The 20638-nt window shown below is 48.7% G+C and overlaps 1 protein-coding gene across 1 annotated transcript in view; it reads right to left on the reverse strand.

Moving 5' to 3' along the window:
- Srrm4 (serine/arginine repetitive matrix 4) overlaps positions 1 to 20638 on the reverse strand; it is a 160159-nt gene that overhangs the window by 21824 nt on the left and 117697 nt on the right. The window contains exons 3-8 of the mRNA XM_052755158.1: positions 18192 to 18278; positions 15651 to 15722; positions 13129 to 13155; positions 11591 to 11641; positions 8315 to 8407; positions 5153 to 5309 (exon numbers count right to left, since the gene is read on the reverse strand). Coding sequence (XP_052611118.1) covers positions 5153 to 5309; positions 8315 to 8407; positions 11591 to 11641; positions 13129 to 13155; positions 15651 to 15722; positions 18192 to 18278 — 487 coding nt within the window. The remainder of the gene's footprint in view (positions 1 to 5152; positions 5310 to 8314; positions 8408 to 11590; positions 11642 to 13128; positions 13156 to 15650; positions 15723 to 18191; positions 18279 to 20638) is intronic.

The raw sequence follows: 20638 nt of genomic DNA on the forward strand, positions 1-20638 counted from the left end.
AATCCCACCTTATTTTTATTTATTTATTTATTGACATAGGTTCTCTCAATGAACCTAGAGGTCACCTGTTCAGGTAGACTGTCTAGCAAGAAAGCCTCAGGGATCCTCTTGTCTCCCCTCCACTCCCCCTGTTCTGGGGTCACAGGTACACACCATTGTGCTTGGCTTTTATGTGAGTGCTGGGGATCCAAACCTAAGTTTTGGGTAACTGACGGAGCTGCCTCTCCTGCTTTTAGTTCATATTTAAATAAGTGGACAGATGCCTTGTCTCATGTCACCATCATATTGACCATGTGTGGTGATATATTGTGTCCCCCAATATATTGTGCACCCTAATAAACCTTATCTGAGAGATCAGAGGAACAGGACAAGCCATAGACAACCTCACCTCACCAACTCCTCAGCTCCAAAAAAAGATCTGCTTCCTATATACCCATGCCTATATGCCTTTCTGTTCTGCCATCTCATTTCCTCTCTCTGCCCAGCTATATCACTTCCTCTTTCTGCCCAGCTCTATCACTTCCTTTTTGTCTGTCTTTCTGTCTGTACAGACCTCTAGACCTTTATGGTTAACTACTATTGGAACTTAAGGAGTGTGTCACCATGCCTGACTCTGTTTCCAGTGTGGCCTTGAACTCACAGAGATCTGGATGGATCTCTGCCTCCTGAATGCTAGGATTAAAGGCGTGTGTGCTACCATTGCCTGACTTCTATGTTTAATATAGTGGCTGGCTTTTTCCTCTGATCCTCAGATAAACTTTATTGGGGCGCACAATATATCGGGGGATACAATCTACCACCACAACCATGTAAATAGGTTAAAATAATTACCACAAATTACAGATGATGATATTTACATGTAATTAAGCACATGAGGGTCTCCTGATCAGACCCTCTGGCTTCAAATTTGAGCTTCTACAAGTAGCTGGCTTTGTCTGCTCTTTCTAGTCCACAGTGTTCATTGTGTCCTCTTGAAGAGACACAATGAGAACACGAGGCAGTGAGCTGGCACATACTAGGTGCTCAGAGAACCTTAGTTACCGATGTTATCCAGGATACCGCAGGGAGATGAGAACTTCTCCAAAGCCCACGTTTTAATCACAGACACCCTTTTGCCTTCCTCAGTTTACAAATTTTGTGAAACTGCCTTTGACAGGTACCGCATTCTCCTTTTGTCTGTTGGCATCTGCGCAGCAGTTGGCACAGACGTGATAGATGACCGACGGCTCTTGTCCCTGACTACGGTACGAGGAGGCGGGAGGAGGTGGCCTGCCCTTCTCCTTGGCTCTGATTCACTCCTTATTATTCTAGATTCTCTCTGCAGTTAGTTACGAGAGACTTGATGGAGAACGTCCACAGAGAAAGAAAGCCTCCACCAAGCACTGGGGGCCAACAGCATCCCTGTCCCCCTGTCCATCCTCTGCTGATGGACAGAGTAAGCTTCGAAGGCATATGGTCTCTGCCGGTTCTCTTCCCTCCAAATTGTGTTACCTTCCTAGGTCATTGTGCCTCTCAGAGCCTCACTTCCTTCATCTGCAAAATGGGGATGATGTTGACTATGCAAAGTATGTGCCTGACATAGAATGATATCCCATTTACTTCTATATACGAGTCATTTCAAATTGATAAACTCCTACCCACCCTTCAGTGCCCAGCTCAAATATCTTCTTATCATAAAGCCTGCTCAGACATCAAGACGGAAGTGTCTGATGCCTCCAGGACACATTGTGTTTGCTCCTACCGCTACTGTGAAGGAGACTCAGGACAGTCACCAACTGCTTGAGTGTCAAGTATACCCCATCAGAAGGCAGCTTGGCGCTGAGAGCTATTATGTTGTAGTGGTCCTGAAGGTACCAGGGGAGGGAAGGGATAATTGGCAGACTGGAGATGAGATGAGGAGGTAAAATAACCTATTTACCAATTTGTGTGTAATCATTTGACTGTTTCAATAAGCATAGTCTTTCGATACGGACTGGTGCCCACAGCCACGATCCTGCTCTAATCACGCTGACTGCTGCCTCCTCCAGACTCTCAGGGATCAAGCAAGAGAGCCTCTGGTCATCTTTAACCAACCAGGATCCAGTTCAGCGTCAAGGCCTTCATTTGCATAGTCATATTTGCCAAGCACCTCTTGTGATGTCATGCACACCCACTTGATGTTTCCAAAAGAGCCCTGTGTATGGGACAGTGGGACCTGGGGCACAGGAGGCCACCGGCGCATCTCTAACATCCTGTGTCTTGTCCTAGAATTCCATCTCAAACTCCACCTCCAATCTTCAGTTTTCCTTTTCATTGGCTAAATCCTGCTCATATTTAGTTTTCTGGGTCTTCATTACATTCTCTACCTGCCCTAATCCTAATGCCCTTTCATGTCAGCCTTCCCCCTTAGCAGGCACAGACTCTCTTCTCTGTTCATCTCCAGAGACAAATTCAAGTTCAACCCTTTAATAGATGCTCAGTAGGTGTGGATAGACCTGAAGGAATGATTGATAGTGATTCAGTGCAAATGCCTCTGCTGTTCTGTCTAGCAAAGAAAAGTCTTGGGGCTAGAACTCTTTGGAAGTCTGTGGTGCACCTGGGATCTTGTCTTATTTCTACCTTTGTGATGGAGAAGCCAAGAATGGAGGGAACATGGAATCAGATTTTGGAGTGGAGTAATACTCTGAGGAGCCACAAAACCCCAGAACCTCAACCAAGATGAGTGTAGCCATATTGGACACAGCCACTATTTATGATGGAAAGAAAATTCTCCAGAAAGCAGGACCCTGACTCTTGTCCCTGTTTTACCCATTGACTTACCCACACTGGGAACTACACTTTAGTTATTACTGTGACCTCTGCTATGTCCTCTACCTCCTCTGCTGTTGTACCTACGATACTGCCAGCACCAGCAACAAGCATCACACAGTGTTTGCCACATACAACTGCATTCTAAAATGTCTACTCGCAGCTAGTCATGGTGACCCCAGGACGGTCTTATGAACTAGGTCTCACTAGTTGCCTTGTTTTTCAAAATTCGAGGAAACAGAGACACAGAGAGGTGATGTGATGAGTCCAAAGTTCCATAGACGAGATCTAGAACGTTATTGGAGTTTTGTCCCTGGACCAAGCATTGGGCTCAATGATTATCTTTTTGAAGAAGAGATTGTATATATGCAATGCAACGCATACATGCAAGCATGTATTGTATATATGAATGTATGTATGTGTGACTGTATATATGCATGTATACATGCATATATGAATATATGTGAACTCTGAGCTTATAAAGGATTTGGTTGCACAATCATATTCCCTTGCTTTTTTTTTTTAACAACCTCACCTTGCCAAAGCCATCATTACTCTCTTACATATCTATACTTTTGTTCTTAATAACCAAGGCAGTGGGAAAGAGGTGAGCTCTTAAGGCCTCTTCCTTGCATACAAAGATAAGGCCTGGCTTTTGGTTCTCCTGATAGGTGTGGGCAAGGAGGCTCCTTGGGACATGGAGCATTACACCTCACTGCCACCAAGAGCCTGTGTTCTGGGAAAGACACTGTCAAGAGCCAGTCTGCTAACATTACTGGTAAGGGAGGGAAGACAGATGTAGTTCTCAGCAGCATCTTCACACATGTGAGCTTCTTAGGAAACCATTCCAGGCAGGTGAGGGAGTATAAATCAGGTGTCACCATTGGCCCATTGTAGCTAAGGTCAGTTGAAGCTTCTAGGTAAGCTACCACAGGCACTAGTACATGAGAGAATGGGCAGCCATAGCTAACTCTGGAACACTCTTCTGCCTCTTACTGCACATCATTCAGATTTACTTACAGTTTTTCTACAAATTAAGTAATCACACCCATTTCCCAGCTGAGGAAGCTGAGGCTTGGTGGAGGTAGATGGGTGAGTTGGTTAGTCAAGACTCCGACCTTGGCCTCTGTATCTTTATGGCACAGGAGATTTAGGACATTAGGGAATGAGAGAGTGTGGGCAGGGCCTGATATCTGCACGTTCTCACAGTCATCTTGAGAAGGAGGTACTTAGGAAGAGCACAGCCAGACATACATGAGATTGAGCAAAATTAGACCCTGGTGACACAAGGTACCTTGGTGTGGAGAAGAGTTTTCCACAACATACTGGAAATACCAATTGTGTCAACCAGGCCACGGTGCTGCTTATTGTCACCTCCCCCACTGACCTTCCCACAGGACCCCTGAACTCCTTGTTTCTACCTCACCCTTACTAAGGGGAATGCCTTTTTGGATGTTCAAGTTCTCATGTAGCTGCTGGCTCCAATCTTGTGACATGTCAAGGCTGACTCTCATCCTGTTTACCCCCTCAGAGTCCACAAAAGGCCTTTATATATACTTCCTCTTATTGAATGGTTCCAACCACCTCAAATGGAATCAGTGCCTCGTGTTACTTAGTGAGAAAAAACTGAGGTGGTACAGTTGGACCAGCTAGGAAGACATGAAGCCAGGCCTTAAGTTCAGATCCCTCCCACACCACAGCGTTCGAGGTCACACACCAATTACTTTCTGTCGACCCCAGGGAGGGTTTTTCTGCTTTTCTTCATTGCTGGGTCACTAAGTTGGATTCACCAATGTCTCACTCTGTGACTTTGCCCCAGAGCCTAACCTTTCTGAATTTTGATGTTTCTGCCCCCATGTGCAAGAGGGATGAGTGACAGGAACTCAGCCCTCAACACCTGAGACTTTGTGTGCAAACACATAAGAAGACACAGGTCAAGCTCAAATTAACAGGAGGAATCAGATCCCAGCTGTCAGTCAGTGCCGCCAGCCAGCTGGTGTAAGAGATACAGACTTAATATAAAAGTGCCTTTCCCATGTCAAAGGCCCCTTTCTTCTGCCCACCCCAAGACACCTCTCACACATGTCATCTGGAAGCCAGTATCTGTGTTTCAACACTCCCCCCACCCCCAGAAATACGAGCCTAAGTATTTTAGTTTTTCTTTCTCTGCCTCCCAAGTTTCCAAGCAGAGTGCTGTCAAAGGCTGGTGAATGACCATTTGGTTAATCAATAATGAGATTTGGAGCGAGTGGGAAATTTTATCCAACATTGAATTAAAAGGTAGTGTACACTGCCCTGAACTTGGACCTCCACCCCCCACAAGAGTCATGGCAAGGCTGGCAGAGGGGATGTAAGGAATACTTACTACACCCCTGGCTGACAGGAAGCCAAGCCTCTGGAGGGGCTGGCTGGGCAGGTGGCTGGACCGGGCCTCTGGGCTGACCTTGCAGTGGTTCTTAGAGCAGTGGCGGGAGTGTGTTCGGCGGGATTTCCGCCCTTCCTCAGGAGACCGACCTCGGTGCCTGGAGAGCAAGAAAGAGATACCTGAAGGCCTTCAGAAGAGAGCCTGGTGGAGAGGTGGCTGGGCCACCAGCATGTCATCTGAGAATGACAGAGTATGATTGTGTATGTTTGTATGATTTTGTCCCTGGGTATGTCTGTGTACATAAGAATGCTGGATTGTGTGTTTGCACATTCCATCCACCCTTCATTACTCATCCACTCATCCACCCATACACCCAGATGCCCACCCACCCACTCACCCACCAACCACTCATCTGTTCATCCACTAGTCCACCTACCCAACCATCATCCATCCATCAGCTCATCCATATCCATCCATCCATCCATCCTCTATTCCTCTATCTACTCATCAATCCATTGTCTACTCCTCTATCAACTTACCCAACACTAACCCATCCATCATCCATCTCTCCATCTACCCATCCAATGATTCATCCATATACCCACCATCCATCTATCCATCATCTATCATTTATCTATTTATCTATCCATCTATCCCTCTCCTGTCTATTCAGTCATTCTTTATTTGTTCATTTATCAAATATTTATGGGTGTAGCCATGATGACAAAAGAGGTCCATTATTTGATCTGGTTTAATGTCCCTCGTGTGCTGATTGTCTCATGATACTGCATGTTTGAGCATGCCTATCTATGTTCCCATGCATACCCATGTGTCTTTGTGTATGTGACTTTACCATTTGTGAGATGGAGTCATTCTATTGAGTATCACCCACAATATTGAGAGAAATGTGTCTGATAAAAATGACAGAGACACCTTGTGTAATCAACATTTATCTTGTTTGCTGTAGAAACCAGAAGCATGTCTGATCCCTTAGAATATCCACATGTGAACTCTCTGAGTTATAGTTGTAAACACAAACAACACTATATGAATTTGCAGTCACCTGGAAATCCCTCACACTCCTCCCTGAATCCTGAAGACATAGACAGGGCAGGTGTTTGTAGTGGTATTGTGTTCCCCAAAATATTGTGTACCTTAATAAACTTATCTGGGGTCAGAGAACAGAAAAGCCACTAGATACTTTGGAAAGGCAGTGGTAGCACACGCCTTTAATCCTAGCATTCCAGAGGCAGAAATCCATCTGTTCAAGGATACAGCCAAGCATGGTGACTCACGCCTTTAATCCCAGAAAGCTGAGCCTTTAATCCCAGGTAGATGGTAGAAAGCAGAAAGGTATATAAGGCGTGAGGACCAGAAACTAGAAGCATTTGGCTCGTTAAGCATTTGGCTGGTTAAGCTTTTAGGTTTTGAGCAGCACAGTTCAGCTGAGAGCCATTCAGATATGAGGACACAGAAGCTTCCAGTCTGAGGAAACAAGATCAGCTGAGAAGTTGGCCAGGTGAGGTTAGCTGTGGCTTGCTCTGTCTCTCTGATATTCCAGCTTCACTCCAATACCTGGCTCAGGTTTGATTTTATTAATAAGAACTTTTAAGATTCATGCTACAGGTGTTACTTTCCTATTTTACAGATGGGAGAGCTGAGGTTCAGAGATATTTAGACTCTTGCCCAGGTCACATAGCTTAAAAGTGGCCAAACCATGGCAGGATTTTTCACCTTTAAGAACCATTTTCTCTGAACTTGTCAGACAGCATTGGTGGCAAGTGGCAGGTGGTATGAGGAGGTTCACAAAGTGACAGAGGCATTGCTCTGGGCTGAATATTGTCAGAAAGCAGGATGAGGCACTCAGACAACCTTGAATGGGAGCAGACTAGATTGAGGCTAAGTCTGTGATCATGGAGGAAGCAGCCTCCACTCACGCTAGCTGGAGTGAATGGACCTGGATGCTTGTATGATGAGGACAAGTTCTCATCCCGTTTGGGCTCTGCCTTGCACATGGACAGGAAGGGTCTTGTGTGTCTTGGTCAATCAGAGCGCTGTGGGGCTTCACCTGGTGGTTCTATTTGCAGCTGGAGTCCAGCAGACACACCGAGGTTGGCTTGGGAGGGGACATGTCAGCTGCAGAGTTTCTCACACCTGTTTTGTGTTCATATTCCCTGGGGAATTTTGCAGTCTCTCTCTCTCTCTCTCTCTCTCTCTCTCTCTCTCTCTCTCTCTCTCTCTCTCTCTCCCAGCTGCAGTCAGTGACTATGGGGTGGGATGCAGACACTCAGAATTTTTTTTGAAAGCAGTTCTGAGGTGACCATCAAGTGCAGACAATACAGAAAATCATCACGCTCACAATATCATGGGGGTCACAGAGAGAAAGGGCTTGAAGTCAGCCCAGAACCTGGTACAAAGATAAACATTTCTCCCCCTCCCCTCCTCCTCTTCATCCTCCTCTTTCCACTCTGCTTCCTTCTCTTCCAGCCATCTTGTTTCCATTGAAACAAGGTAAGGCCCTGCCACATTCCCATCCCCGGGTGTTATGAATGAACACTTGAAAAAAGAGAAGCCCCCGACCTCAGGAGCCCGCTTTGGCCCTCCTCCCACACATCAACAATTCCAAATGTTCTCATCCACAAAACCTTCTTTCTCTCCTCATCTACAAGAGCACTCCACTCCCATCATTTTCTGATTAGGGTGGCCCATGCATCCGCAAAGAGACATCAGAGTCAGGAGAAAATGGACTCAGAAGGGCCTCAGAATCTGGTACTTGGTGCTGTGTGTCCTTTCATAGGTGGCTCAGCTTCTCTGTTCTGAGACTGGGAAGTCTAGAGCCAAACTTCCTGGTTTTAATGCTAGCTGTATCACTCAGTTGCTAAGTATCAAGTTCCTTAAAGCCTCAGTTTCCTCATTTTCACAATGGGACAATAGGAGTGACCTCAAGGGACTGTGGAGAGGGTTGTGGGAGCTGGCATCCCCAAAGGCACTTAGCAAACCTGTGTTCCAGGGTGGCGACTATTGTGCCCCTTCTGCCTGCAGCTGCTGAACAGCAAGCTGGGGCAACTCTGGCCTGGAGAGCGAGGGAGTCACTTAGTGTGGGACACAGAACCTGGGTCAAGCCGGGTGGATGAGGTGGTGCAGCAGGGGCAAAGGGGTTACCTGCTCTCGCAGCTGGAGGAGCGGAGTTCCGAGCTCTGAGACCTCGAGGGGCAGCGGTGGTGTCTATGGCGGTGAGACTTCCGGCTTCGAGATCTTCAGAAAAGGAAGGGGGTGGGAGAGAGACAGAGAGAGAGAGAGAGAGAGAGAGAGAGAGAGAGAGAGAGAGAGAGAGAGAGAGAGAGAGAGAGAGAGAGAGAGAGAGAGAGAAAAGAAGAAGAAGAGGAGGAGGAGGAGGAGGAGGAAGAGGAGGAGAAGAGAGGAGAGGAGAGGAGAGGAGAGGAGAGGAGAGAGCGAGACATTTTGATCTTGTGATACACAAATCCCGGAATTCACACCCAAGAGTAGTCTAGGTCACTCCCAAAGGGACTTGTCTCCCAGCCTCACAGTCCAGCTTCCTGCCCGCATCTTAGGGGCTCTCTGCCCAACTAGGCTGAGCGCAGGGAAGTAGAAAGAGGCCTTTGTGGGGAATGCGGATGACAGTTGCCTTGAGATGTGTCCTCATGCTAGAAGCAGTCCTGGCACAAACCACACCCTAGGCAGGAAGCCGCCCCCAAGCCTCCCTTGTCTTTCTCAAGGTCAGGAATCTGCATTTCATTCAGTTTCAAAGGCCAGCCGGGTTCTAGCAAAATGCTGACCCACGGCCTAGTTGGACGTGAAGGTGAAAGGGTCTGCTGTGCCTCCAGCACCCCCAAACCTTGCTGGACCCTCTGCTGTTTCAAGCACATGGAGAAACAAATGCAGACTCTTTAGTGTAAACTATCCCTCTCTTAAAGAGACACTCCTTGAAAACACAAAGGTAACCTTCAGTGGGCACAAAACTATTTGCAGAGTCTACTGGGTCTTTCAGCGGCCAGTTTGTGACCTTGGACCTGGGACGTGAAGTCATGTCCTTAGCGTGGAGTCAAAGCCATTAACAGTCCTGCCACCCTGGGATGATCCATCCAGGGATGATCAAAGGAAGTCAGGTGTGGCCGCCCATGCTTCAATCCCAGTGCTTGGGAAGCTGAAGCAGGAGGACCACCATGAGTGTGAGGCTGCCTTGAAACTGGTTCAAGGCTGGCCTGGGTGACACAGTAAGACCCTCTCTAAAAACAACAAAAAACACAAAACAGAGGGTGTGCGGAGTGTCGGTGGCTCAGGAACCTGCCTGTTTTTCTCAGCGAAGGAATTAGATTCTTCTGATACAGCTATCGGGCCGTATCCATTCCCTGCTTAAGACCTCCTCACTGCCTTTATGCTCTGCCCATACTCTGGTCTTGAACCCCAAGCTGGCTCTGCCTGGTTCTTCATCTGGCTTAGCACTGACCCGCCAGTCTCAAGCAACAGTAGATGTGTAACTCGGCTCGTGGTCTGGCTCAGATGGCAACGGCCTCGGCAGCATCACCCCAATCTAACACATTCTTCAGCCCAGGCATTGCGTTCTAAGCCTTTTCCTCCCAGGGATTCTGCTGTTCTTTGCAACGACTGACGAGGGTGAGTCCTCTCTCTAGCCCCATGGCACAGTGGGGAAACTGAGGCCAGAGGGTTGAAACTATGTCCCTAGCATGCAGCCTAGGATCCCCTCCTGCAGGAAGCCACCCTCACCCTCAAACCCCCCCCCCCCCCGCCCATTGGTGTCCTCACTGTTCATTCTCTGCCACTCACCCACACCATCCCCTGTGCTCACTGCCACCATGCCAGGGCCTCATGAAGGCATGTCGGATGAAAGGAAGCTAACTCTTGGCCAGCGTGGTAAGAACAACCCACGGCTTCCCGGAAGCCCCTGGGATTCTTGCTCTCTGCCCTGCCTCGTGTGGTTTGCCCCAGCTTTCTGATGATGAACTGCTAACAATTGCTGGAGAGGGTGACCACCTCAATGCCATCATTATTGCTCCCAGAGTTCTTGAGGCTGACGGGCCCAAGGCTACTGGTATCTGAGAACATACAGTGTGTGCTGAGGGGTGAAAGTTCCAGAGCCAAACTTTCTAGTTCCAACACACTCAGGTCACTAGTCCAGTGCCTCTGTTTCTCCATCCTCACAACGGGATCACAAAAGGACCAACTTCAGGGGGTCGCAGAGGGAGTCACGGAATTAATAATTGTTCTCTTGATGGGCTTCATCTAAACAAATCGGCCCATAGGGAAGTTCCTCCCTGATCTTACTGGAGTCTCTCCTCCTTCCTCTTTAAAGCGTGGCCCATGTCTTTGTGGTGCTGACTGAAATGTCCTCCTCTGTGCTGACCTTGAGTAAAGGGACCCTTTGAGGCAGCCACGCTGAGCGCCCTCCCTCTGTGCCCTGCCTCATCTCTCCCCTCCTCAGAAGCTGGCTTCCTTTCATTCTATTGTCTTTGATCCTCTCTTTAGATGCTTCTTGGCGGGAGATAAAATATTAGTTGATTGGAAAACACATTGCACTAACGTTCACAGAGTATAAAGTAGGTGGGTTGTAACCAAATTTACTTTTAATTTGATCGGGAACTGAACTCCACAGGCAGTGCTGGCTGATTTGAATTTCTACTACCAGTTATAAACTGTGAGACAGCTGGGCCCGAGACTTGGGGCTCCCGGGGAGTGCTGTACTGTAAACCAGAGTATGGAAACCAGTAGCCGGAGTATACATGTAGATGCTTGTGTTCACCCACGCACACATGCGATCACACCCCACAATCCATGCACACACCACACAGATATGTGCACAGGTAAAGATTGCCATACCCCCCCCCCCCACCACCAACACACAGAATGCAGACATACAGTGTTCACGTAGAGTGTGCACACAGAGTGAACAGAAGTCATACACATGAGTCCACAGGGCTGTTTGTGAGAGCTGTTTGCCACCACGCTCATACACAGGGGGCATTCACGTGAACACAGCTAGATCCCATGCTTACATGCGACGTGCCCATGTTACATGCACTGTGTGGACCATGTGCACGGATGTTTGCGTGGCATAAAAATATGTAGACATTTGTAAGTGATGTGCACACTACACTTATACAAAGATAGGCATGGTGTATATACATATTACACATAGAATGAGCCCCTCAGGCACAAACATATACACTGGACATTACAAGCACACATGCACACACACACACACACGTGACATATACAGTCTGTGTATCCATGCATACTCTACCCCTCACTTTCAAGTGAATGGAAATCCCTCTCCCTCTCCTCTCTTTCTTCCTTCCCCCTCCTCAGCCACCGCCCCTACCCTCCCCTGTCCCTGAAGAGAGGCCAGGCCTCCACTCCCTCCAACTGCACGGTGTGCTCCAGGGGCGTCTGTCTACTCACTGTTTTTTGTGCTTCTTCTCTTCCCGTCGTTTGCTTTTAGGGCTACAGGAGCTAAATGAGAAACGGCCAGTTAATTGAAGGCTGAAAACACACAGCAGAGCACCAAGTGTAGTTCGAGATTAAACACAAGCAGGTTGTTCAAACGCCAACATCTTTATGCAGTGAGTTAGGCCAGGGATCCTGGCTCCTGCCCCTGTGCTGAGAACAGGGCACCGAGGAGGCCAAGTTCACGCCAGAAGGTTAATAACAGCCACGGTATTGAAGATCACAGCGGCAGCACCTGCCATGCTGAGCACTTCGTGCACACCAGGCCCTGTGCTGAACACTCCCTACTCCGTGTGAACCATCTCACCCTACTGTCCCCACCACCCCTGGGTGGAGGCACAGCTTGTAAAAGCCCATTTTAGAGATGTGGAAATGAAACCCTGAGGTGAGATCACACAGCCGAGCTGGGGTATGGGCCTGAGCGTGGTCCTCTGTGACCGCTGGTCAATCAGTTTAGAAGGGGGTACAACAGCCAGAGGGATAGATGAAGGCAGGTCGGGTTTGGTAGATTAGGAAACATTCTGCCCATGAGTATTCGAGTACCAGAGCCCTGGGGCGTGGATAGAATGAGCAGCGATGAGCCAGGACCCCGGTGCAGACCACCAGAAATCTGAGAAAGGGAGCCTGCTGGCTCAAGCCACACTAGCTTCACAGGTTCACCAAAAACCCATTGCTGTCTACTGAGGTCCTGGGAGCGGTGGGGCATTACTTTCATCTTATGATGTCACCACACCAAGTCTGAGTCCCACCTCTGCTGCTCAGGTGAGTGACATCAGACAAGTGACACGCTCTCTCTGAGACCGCTCGCCTCAACGAGGCAGGGGGAAGTCACAGCCAAAGCTGTGTGGCCAACGGGATGGTTCTTACCTGGTGGCCAGTGATACTGGGAATGACAGTTTGCTCATCAATGAACGCATGGAGGCTTTGCTTTCTCTGAACTGCTCTAGATACGGCTGGAACTCCTGAAGAAGCCACCATCACCTGTAAACAGCCCTTAGCTGACCGATTTGGCTCTAAACTTTTTGGCTGTGGTCCTGGTCTCTCCTGTCTTAGTCTCAGTTTCCCAATCTGCCAAATGGGAACCACAAACACAACCCACTGCTGAAGGTTGAGGTGGGTGGCGGAAAGAGCTAAGCATAGGGCCCACTTCGCATGAGTCCCTGGTGGAGTGGTGGGGCTTCATGTTGCTACTGCCATGTTCTCTATCCCTTGCCCAGATGTAAGAAAGTTAGTGGTGGAGTAATGGCGCCCGTGTCTCCTAAGAGCCTTGACTTCCAATTTCTGGGCAGAGGTTGGTCCAAGGGCATTGCACAGCCACGAAGCTGGCTCTAAACGGTTCTGGGAAACCAACCCAGGCTTTCATTGTTTGAGGGAACTGAGGCTCAGGAAGGCAGAAGGGAACACAGGGATGGAAGCCCACCCGGGCATCCGTCCAGAGCAAGCCTGCTGAAGCAGAAGGCTGAGTAAGCCGCCAGAAGCAGCGAGAGACTTACCTGTGTCTCCTCTTCTTGGAAAAAGACCTGATTTGAAGGAAAGGGAGAAGGAGGGAAGACAGAGGTGGGGGGGTAGGGATTGGAGAGAAGGGGTGGGGAGTGGAGAGAATAAACACAGGTGAGTCTGAGTAGTTCTTCCTGGACGATGCTTTAGGGCGATGGGCTCTTGCCCGTCAGGACTTGGGACTCCTAACCGAACCTCCTCCCCCCATCAGATTTTGAAGAACACGAAGCCCACATGGGAAATGCTGCCTGCCTTGTGTACTGAGGTTCAGGTCAAAGCCACCAACGCACATGAAAAATTGTCAGCAAACCTCTCCCAGATGAAGCCGGAGCGGGAGGCACGGGAAAGTTCTCTGTGCTCCCCAAGTCCTCTCGCCACTAGCCTTGGTTGTAGATTTCTCCTCTTTCTCTTTCTCATATTCTTCCTCCCCCCTCCTTCTCCCCCTCCTCCTCCTGCCCCCTCCCTCCTCCACATGCAGAACCCCTGCTATGCATCGGGCTCTGCACTAAGCTCTGGGCGTATACACCCTCTTTCTGTCCATCCCTGTTGCGCACTATGGAGGGCAGTGAGGGTCAGAACTTATTGCCTGGTCACCTCTGTCATCTCCCCCTCCCCCAGGCTCCCCGTCTCCTGCTCTCCCCACAGCAGTTTGCAGCAGTTTCTGGGTCCAGCAGGCTGAGCTACTGAGCTCCTCCTTGGTGGAGCCCCGAACTCTCCACCCTGTAATCCCCGTTGACCCAGCGGATGGGAACAATTCGAAAGCCATAGTTGGGTTTTGCTCACTGTTTTATTTCTGGGGTTTGGAATCTTGAGTGTGAATAGAGGTGAAAGTGAAGTTTTTAAAAGGGTCTCAAACCATGATATTAAGAGAAGGAAAGGCCCAACGCGTCTCCACTGCCAGCTGCCACCTCCAAAACCAACAGCTGCTATGAACCAAACATTTCATGAACACAGACTCGGAAGGGGGAAGGGGGTGCCTGGGAGGAGGTGTTAGGAAGAGCCAGAGTATTCATTCCCATTCTCCCTTTCCTTCCTCTCTCTCCAGGGTCTCACTAAATTGCCCAGGCTAGCTTTGAACGTGTGGCCTTCTTGCCTCAGACTCATAAGTAGCTGGAATTACAGGCCTTGAGTGAGAAACCACCTGGCTGAGATCGAGGCAGGGTAAAGTCCCCCACACTGGGACCACCTGCTCAACACAGGCAGGTGACGAGTGTCCATCTACACTCATGAGCATGCCCTTGCCTTAGCATCGGGCTCCATGGTAGGAATGATTTACGACTCTAAATTAACCACATCTCACTAATCACTCACAACTCTAGACAGGTGGTGGATGTAGCCAGCCGGACCAAACTGAGTTTGAGACCGTTCTAGCAATGTGTCCAAAACCCATGGACTGAGATAACTCTTATTTGGTGCCACTTTGAAGATGAGGAAAACCCAAATGACCTCTGACCTTTGGTAACCATACACAGCTAAACCATGTAGGGGCATTGGAAGATGTGGATAAACAAGAATAAATCACAAGTCACTCTTTCCCTAAAATCCACAGCCAACTGCAAGGCTTAGACGATGTACAGAGTGGAGCAGGCTGACTGTCCCATGGACACAGAGTTCCTCCGAGCTGACTGACGGTGGCCCGTGGGAAGTGGCTCCGTGAAGACGGAAATTTCTTTGCAGAAGAATGGTACCATGGAAATTTTGTATTGCAGTATTTCTCAATTAAACTTGTTGGCTTGGCCCACTGGCCACACTGGCTGCCAGTCTTTCCCCCCCTGTAAATACGCATGTGCATTTGACTCCTGTGTGTGCATGCATGTGTGTATATATGTATGTGTGTATGGATATGTGTATATATGTACATGTGTGAATATGTGCCTGCATGTGTGTATATGTTTGTGTGTGTGTGTGCATGGATGTGTGTAAATAAGTATGTGTGTGTGCATGTGTGCATGTATGTGTGTGTATAGTAAACACCTGGACTGAGAGTCCAAATCATAAGAGGCCTTTCTGTGACTCTCCCTGTTCCCCATCCAAGGTGAAGAATCCCTAGATGTCATGTTCTTCAACACGACCCTGCCCTCTAGGACACAGCTGGAACCACTCACAGGCCTTTTCCTGACACTTCCGAATAATAATGAAGAGATCATTTTCGGCTTCTGGCTTGGCCTGTGATGTGGCAGAAATGGGACAGGACACAGGCTCTTCCCCCCAAGGACCAGGAAGCCGGGGGAACTGCCTGGGTCCCTCAGTTTTTCACTCCTGATTCCCAGCCCCTCTTCTAGGCCGGGCAGGTCCCCCAAACCCTCCTGCTTCCTTCTAATCAGCTCCCTATTCTAGTCCAAGTGAGATTTAATGGGTCTATTTCTCCCCCCAAGAGTCCTTACTCAACACTGACGCAAATCAGTGAGAAAACTGGGATAAAGCGAGTGTGCTACATAGACGATTTGAAGTTCTTCCCGGGGCCCTGACCCCTGCTGCCCCTGGGGTGTCCCTGTCTGTGGAGGAGGAAGGACAGTACCTGTGTCTCTTATGCTTCTTGGAACTTTTCTTCTTCTTCTTCTTGACTGGTGATGGGCTGTAAGATGGGGACCTGTGGGGAGGGAGACACGTTGCTACGGGTCCCTTTTCGGTCTTTATACGAGGTCTCGGCTCTTCTGGGGACCATGTTCAGGGACCATCCCCATGCTGCTAGTAGTTTACATTTGTGTTAGATGTTACGTGCCTGACCTCGTTTAATCTTTCTTAGGTTTGATATAATTGCTTTGCTTTCGTTTTCAGAAAAAAAAAAAAAGTGAGATTCAGATCAGTAAAGTGGCCTGCTCAAAGACACACAGCCAAGACATGGATGGTCTGAGATTCGATCAGAGTTCTCTCTGTTTCCTGGTTTGTTTCATTATCACAGCACAGCTACCCTCTTAGTTAAATTGGAAAGGCTTCCTTGGTCTCCTCTGTGGCTTTCCCGACAAGCTCCGCCCCTCCCATATTCCTTGGTCCGGTCTCTGCTGTCTCCTTGGGAAGCTTCTGTCCCTGAAGTCACAGCATGGGTGCAGCCACCAAAGAGGCACCTGGGGAACAGTCACCCTCTCTAGGACCATGGTGATGACTCAGCCTGACGCTAGGGTGACCTGAATTCCCATCTTGACTCTTGACCAGCAACTCACAAGCCCTCTGGGAGGATCACAGCTTGTCTCTCGGGTTTATTTCCTCACAGAGACAGCAGGCTTGGGCTGGAAACTGAGGCTGCAAACTCAGGGCCAGCAGGAGCCTCTCTCATGAGGTAGATGAATGAAGCGGGCTGGCTGGAAGACAGTAGGGAGCGGTGAGGACTGAGGAGAGCCAGAGACCAAGCAGCGGCCTCTCAGATGGGGAGGTGGGGTTCCGTGTGAGAATGCAGGCCCAGCCTGTTAGCACTCGGGCATTCACACTGGCCCGCTGCTCTCAGGGACCTAGCAGGGCAGACTCAGCAGCAGCGGCAGCCAAGATGTGACACTGTAGTTGCTACAGCCACTGAGAACACTCTCCCTATGCGCATGCGTCCGTATCCTCTTATAAAAGGCAAGCCCTTCTCGTTCCCACTTCCACTCTGCTCTCGCTCAGAGGCCGCCTCTGCACCTCTACCCAATAAAAACCTCCCGTGTTGAGCTCTGCTGCATGGTGTGACTCTGCGGTGCCCCTTGGCTCCAACCCGCCAAGGTCGCCTTCTGCCACTAAACTATTACATACACAGCCTCCCGCAGCATCTGCCTTTTCCACAGAAGGCTCCAGAAACCCGTATTTTCGTATGAAATATCCCAGTTTTTAAAGAGTACACGCTAACTTTGTTCTCTGAAAACAAAACTTGGCAGGCTCAGCAAAACAGATCAGCAAAGAGAAAAACGGATGAGGAACAACTCAACACTTGAGGAACCGCAACTGTCCCCAGGCTCTCTCGCTCAGGGGACACTTGCTGGAGGGATAATTAGGGATAATCCCACGGCGCGCTGGGTCCTCCTCTAAGTTCCGTACACTTCTAAAATCGGGAACTCAACTCACCCCGAGCCCACCCCCTTCCTGACAATAGCTGGAAAGTGGGGGTGTCACCCCGCACGACCCCGAGTCCTACTTGGGTCCCTCCTTAAGAGGTGGACTGAGTAGGTGTGATGGAGAAAACCCCTGCAAACCTGGGCCGCCCAGACGTTGCTCTCTGCTGCCCCCTGCAGGCTCCTATAAGCGCTGCCTGGGTGTGATTCCCTGGCTCCCCGGGAGCCAGGACCCTAGACAAGGTTTTTACGAGGGACTCTGGGAATATTTTTCAGCGTGAAAACGTCTTGAAAGAGTTATGTGTAGAAAGACATTCAAGGAGCTCAAAAGAGCCACGAGCTGGTATCAATATAAAACGTTAACCCTGGCTCTAGAGAGGAGTCCTGGGAATCAAATCCAGGGCAGATTCTGACATCCCATCCTATGAGCTTTTTTTTTTTTTATCTTTCCATCTCGGAAATGGGCATAATAAAGCTTGCCTGGCAGAACGTGGCTGGAAGTGAAAGGAAGGTGGGTAGCAAGGTGTTTGGCACAAAGCCTCTGCACTCTGTGAGTTTCAGTCTCTCAGGTTCAGCATCCATGGTGATCACGGCTCTTTATTAATTGGTCACACACAATTGCTGAACACTGTGTCAGCTGCCTCCATATTTCCCTCCTCCTCTTCCTTTTTTTTTGTGATACAGAGAGTCTCACTCTGTAGCTCAGGCTGACCTAGAAGGCACCCAGGCTGGCCTCAGACTCACAGCAATCCTCCTGCCTCAGACTCCTAAGTGCTGTTATTACCGGCACGAGCCACCATACCCAGTCATTTCTCTTCTATTGCTCACCAGGAGGTTGGTATTATTGCTATAATAATACCAACCAGGGGAACAAAAGGCGCAGAAAGGTGAGGCCCAGGGTCACACATGTACTAAGAGGCACAGAAGGGATTTGCACCCGAGCTGGAGTCACTGGCAGACTCTAAAGCGTTATTCCCCCTGTTCTGTTCCTTCCCCTGCCTCTGAGTCTTTGAAGTTTCATCCGACATCAGGACCCTCACCTCCTTCTCTTCTTCCTGGTCGATTTCTTCTTTTTCTTTTTCCCCCTGGAGGAAGGTGGTGGGGTCAGGTCCCTGTCTTGAGAGGCACTGTGGGAAAGGAGAAGGCACGCATGAGAGGGTCCCTTGGCTCCCTGGTCCGGGCTGTCACAGCCAGAGAAAGGGAGAGGAGCCAGCTCCTTGGCGACTCACGGGCCCATGGTGAGCATCTGATTGCCACCTCATGGCTGATTCGGTCACACCTCAGATTAAATGTCTTAAATAAGGACTTAATGCCCACCTAATGAGACAGACACTGTAGTTACCCAAATGCCAATTGATTATTTAAAACAAGGTTTATAGAGGTTAACTGCCCCTTAATAGATTTATTATTGAATTTGCAAATGGCTCACCTCGGTAAATAAATCACTTTAAAAAATAATGAATTGGCAGTTCAGCCCGCTCCCTCCCCAAACCGTCCCGTCTACACTTCCTGCTGTAAATTTCACAGGAGGCAGAAGGTGTGTTGAGTAGAAGCTGATTATTAGAAGTGTATTTGCGTGGGTCTAATGTAACAAGATACATATCTTACATCTCTTCACGGAACCTCAGAAACCTCGCTCTTCAGGAATAATTATTTCCCATTCAATTAAATTCAAACGCTCAGGGCTGCAGTCAAATGAAGTCATGTTATCATCTTGTATAACTGGGGCAGGCTCCAGGGATGAGAGAGAGAGAGAGAGAGAGAGAGAGAGAGAGAGAGAGAGAGAGAGAGAGAGAGAGAGAGAGAACACTATCCTACAGCAAAGAGAGACAGCTATGGATTGAAATCTGTTTGAGAATGGAAACGTGAGCTCAGTTGGCCTTTATTGGAACAACTAGTATTATTTTTATTAATTTAGTAGCAACAAAACTAGTCCTGGTATATATTATTATGTACCAAGAATTTTTATATCTTTTGACATAAAATATTTAGAAGGCACTGGGTTTGGAGGCCAGAGGACAACTTTGGGTTTCATTTATTAGGTGCCAGCCACTTTTTTTTTTTTTTTTTTGAGACAGGATCTCTCACTGGCCTGGAGCTGACCAAGTAGATGAGACTGACTGACCAGTGACTCTCAGGGACCTCCTGACTCCACTTCCCCAGCGCTGGGGTCACACGTGTGGGCTGCCATACCTTGATTTTCTTTTTCTTTTTCTTTTTCTTCTTTTTTTTAAACCTGCCCCCTGGGAGTGAACTCAGGTCTTTGTAGTGACAAGGCAGAGCACTCAGTTGAGAAAGCCCCTCTCTAGGACACCAGGACGAATCTTGTTATTTCATTTCACAGGTGAAGAAAATAAGGTCCAGAGAGTTGAGCTGACTTATTGTTGGCCACACAGCCAGGAAATCATTGAAGCTGGGACTTGAACCCTGTGACCTCAGAGCCCCAGCTGTCTTCTACAGCCACTGGAGCAGCTAGTGGCCCAACTCAATAGAACATCACAAAACTTCGTCGTATTTCATTCCATTTGAAGAATCTGGATCATCAAGGTTGGCAGAAGAGATGATGAGGAATTAGAATGTATGGTAAGGCCTCTTCCCCACCAACAAATGGATATATATAATTTTTAAGAGATTCACTTTCAGAAAGTTAAAAATAAACATCATAAGAATCAAATCCTGGCTACTGAAGTATACCTACATGTTATAATAAGGCACAAAGCATAATAGACCATCCAAAAATGAGCCAGCTGTTTTTAAAGGCACAGTGGGCAACTTCCAACTTTCTTTCTCCAAAGAGTGCTTGACTCCCAGCAAGAACCCAGTGAGCATTTGCCAAATGACCAAGTGACAGATGAAGGAGCCTGGCTGCATGCTGAGTCATCTTGTTTCATAAGGGCACATCTGCTGGGAATTTGGGGTGGGGTGGGGAGTTTAAAAGTGTGTCAAAAATGAGGAAAGAATCCATTGTTAGGACCAAGAGCTATCATGGAATATTAGTTTAAGATGTGTTACATTCGTTGATGCTGTGGAACATTTGTTTAATGATGCAAAGATGTGTTTCATTCTTTTATGATTTATTTGTTTAACTCTGTGAAGCTGTGTTACTTTGCCTGCCTAAACATCTAATAAAGAGTTGAATGGCCAATAGCTAGGCAGGAGAGAGAAGTAGGTGGGGCCAGGGAGAGAGAGAAAAATAGAAGGAGAACTCTAGAGGGAGGAGGGAGGAGCAAGAAAAGGTGAAGAAGAGGAGGACACCAGGGGCCAGCCACCCAGCCACATAGCCACCCAGCCACATAGCCACCCAGCCACCCAGCCACACAGCCACACAGCCACACAGCCACACAGCCACATAGCCACACAGCCACACAACCACACAGCCACACAGCCACCCAGCCACCCAGCCACACAGCCACACAGCCACCCAGCCACATAGCCACCCAGCCACCCAGCCACCCAGCCACCCAGCCACCCAGCCACACAGCCACCC

This window comes from Peromyscus californicus, unplaced genomic scaffold (assembly GCF_007827085.1).
Source record: "Peromyscus californicus insignis strain IS unplaced genomic scaffold, ASM782708v3 Scaffold_2__1_contigs__length_46816999, whole genome shotgun sequence".
NCBI classification, from domain to species: domain Eukaryota; kingdom Metazoa; phylum Chordata; class Mammalia; order Rodentia; family Cricetidae; genus Peromyscus; species Peromyscus californicus.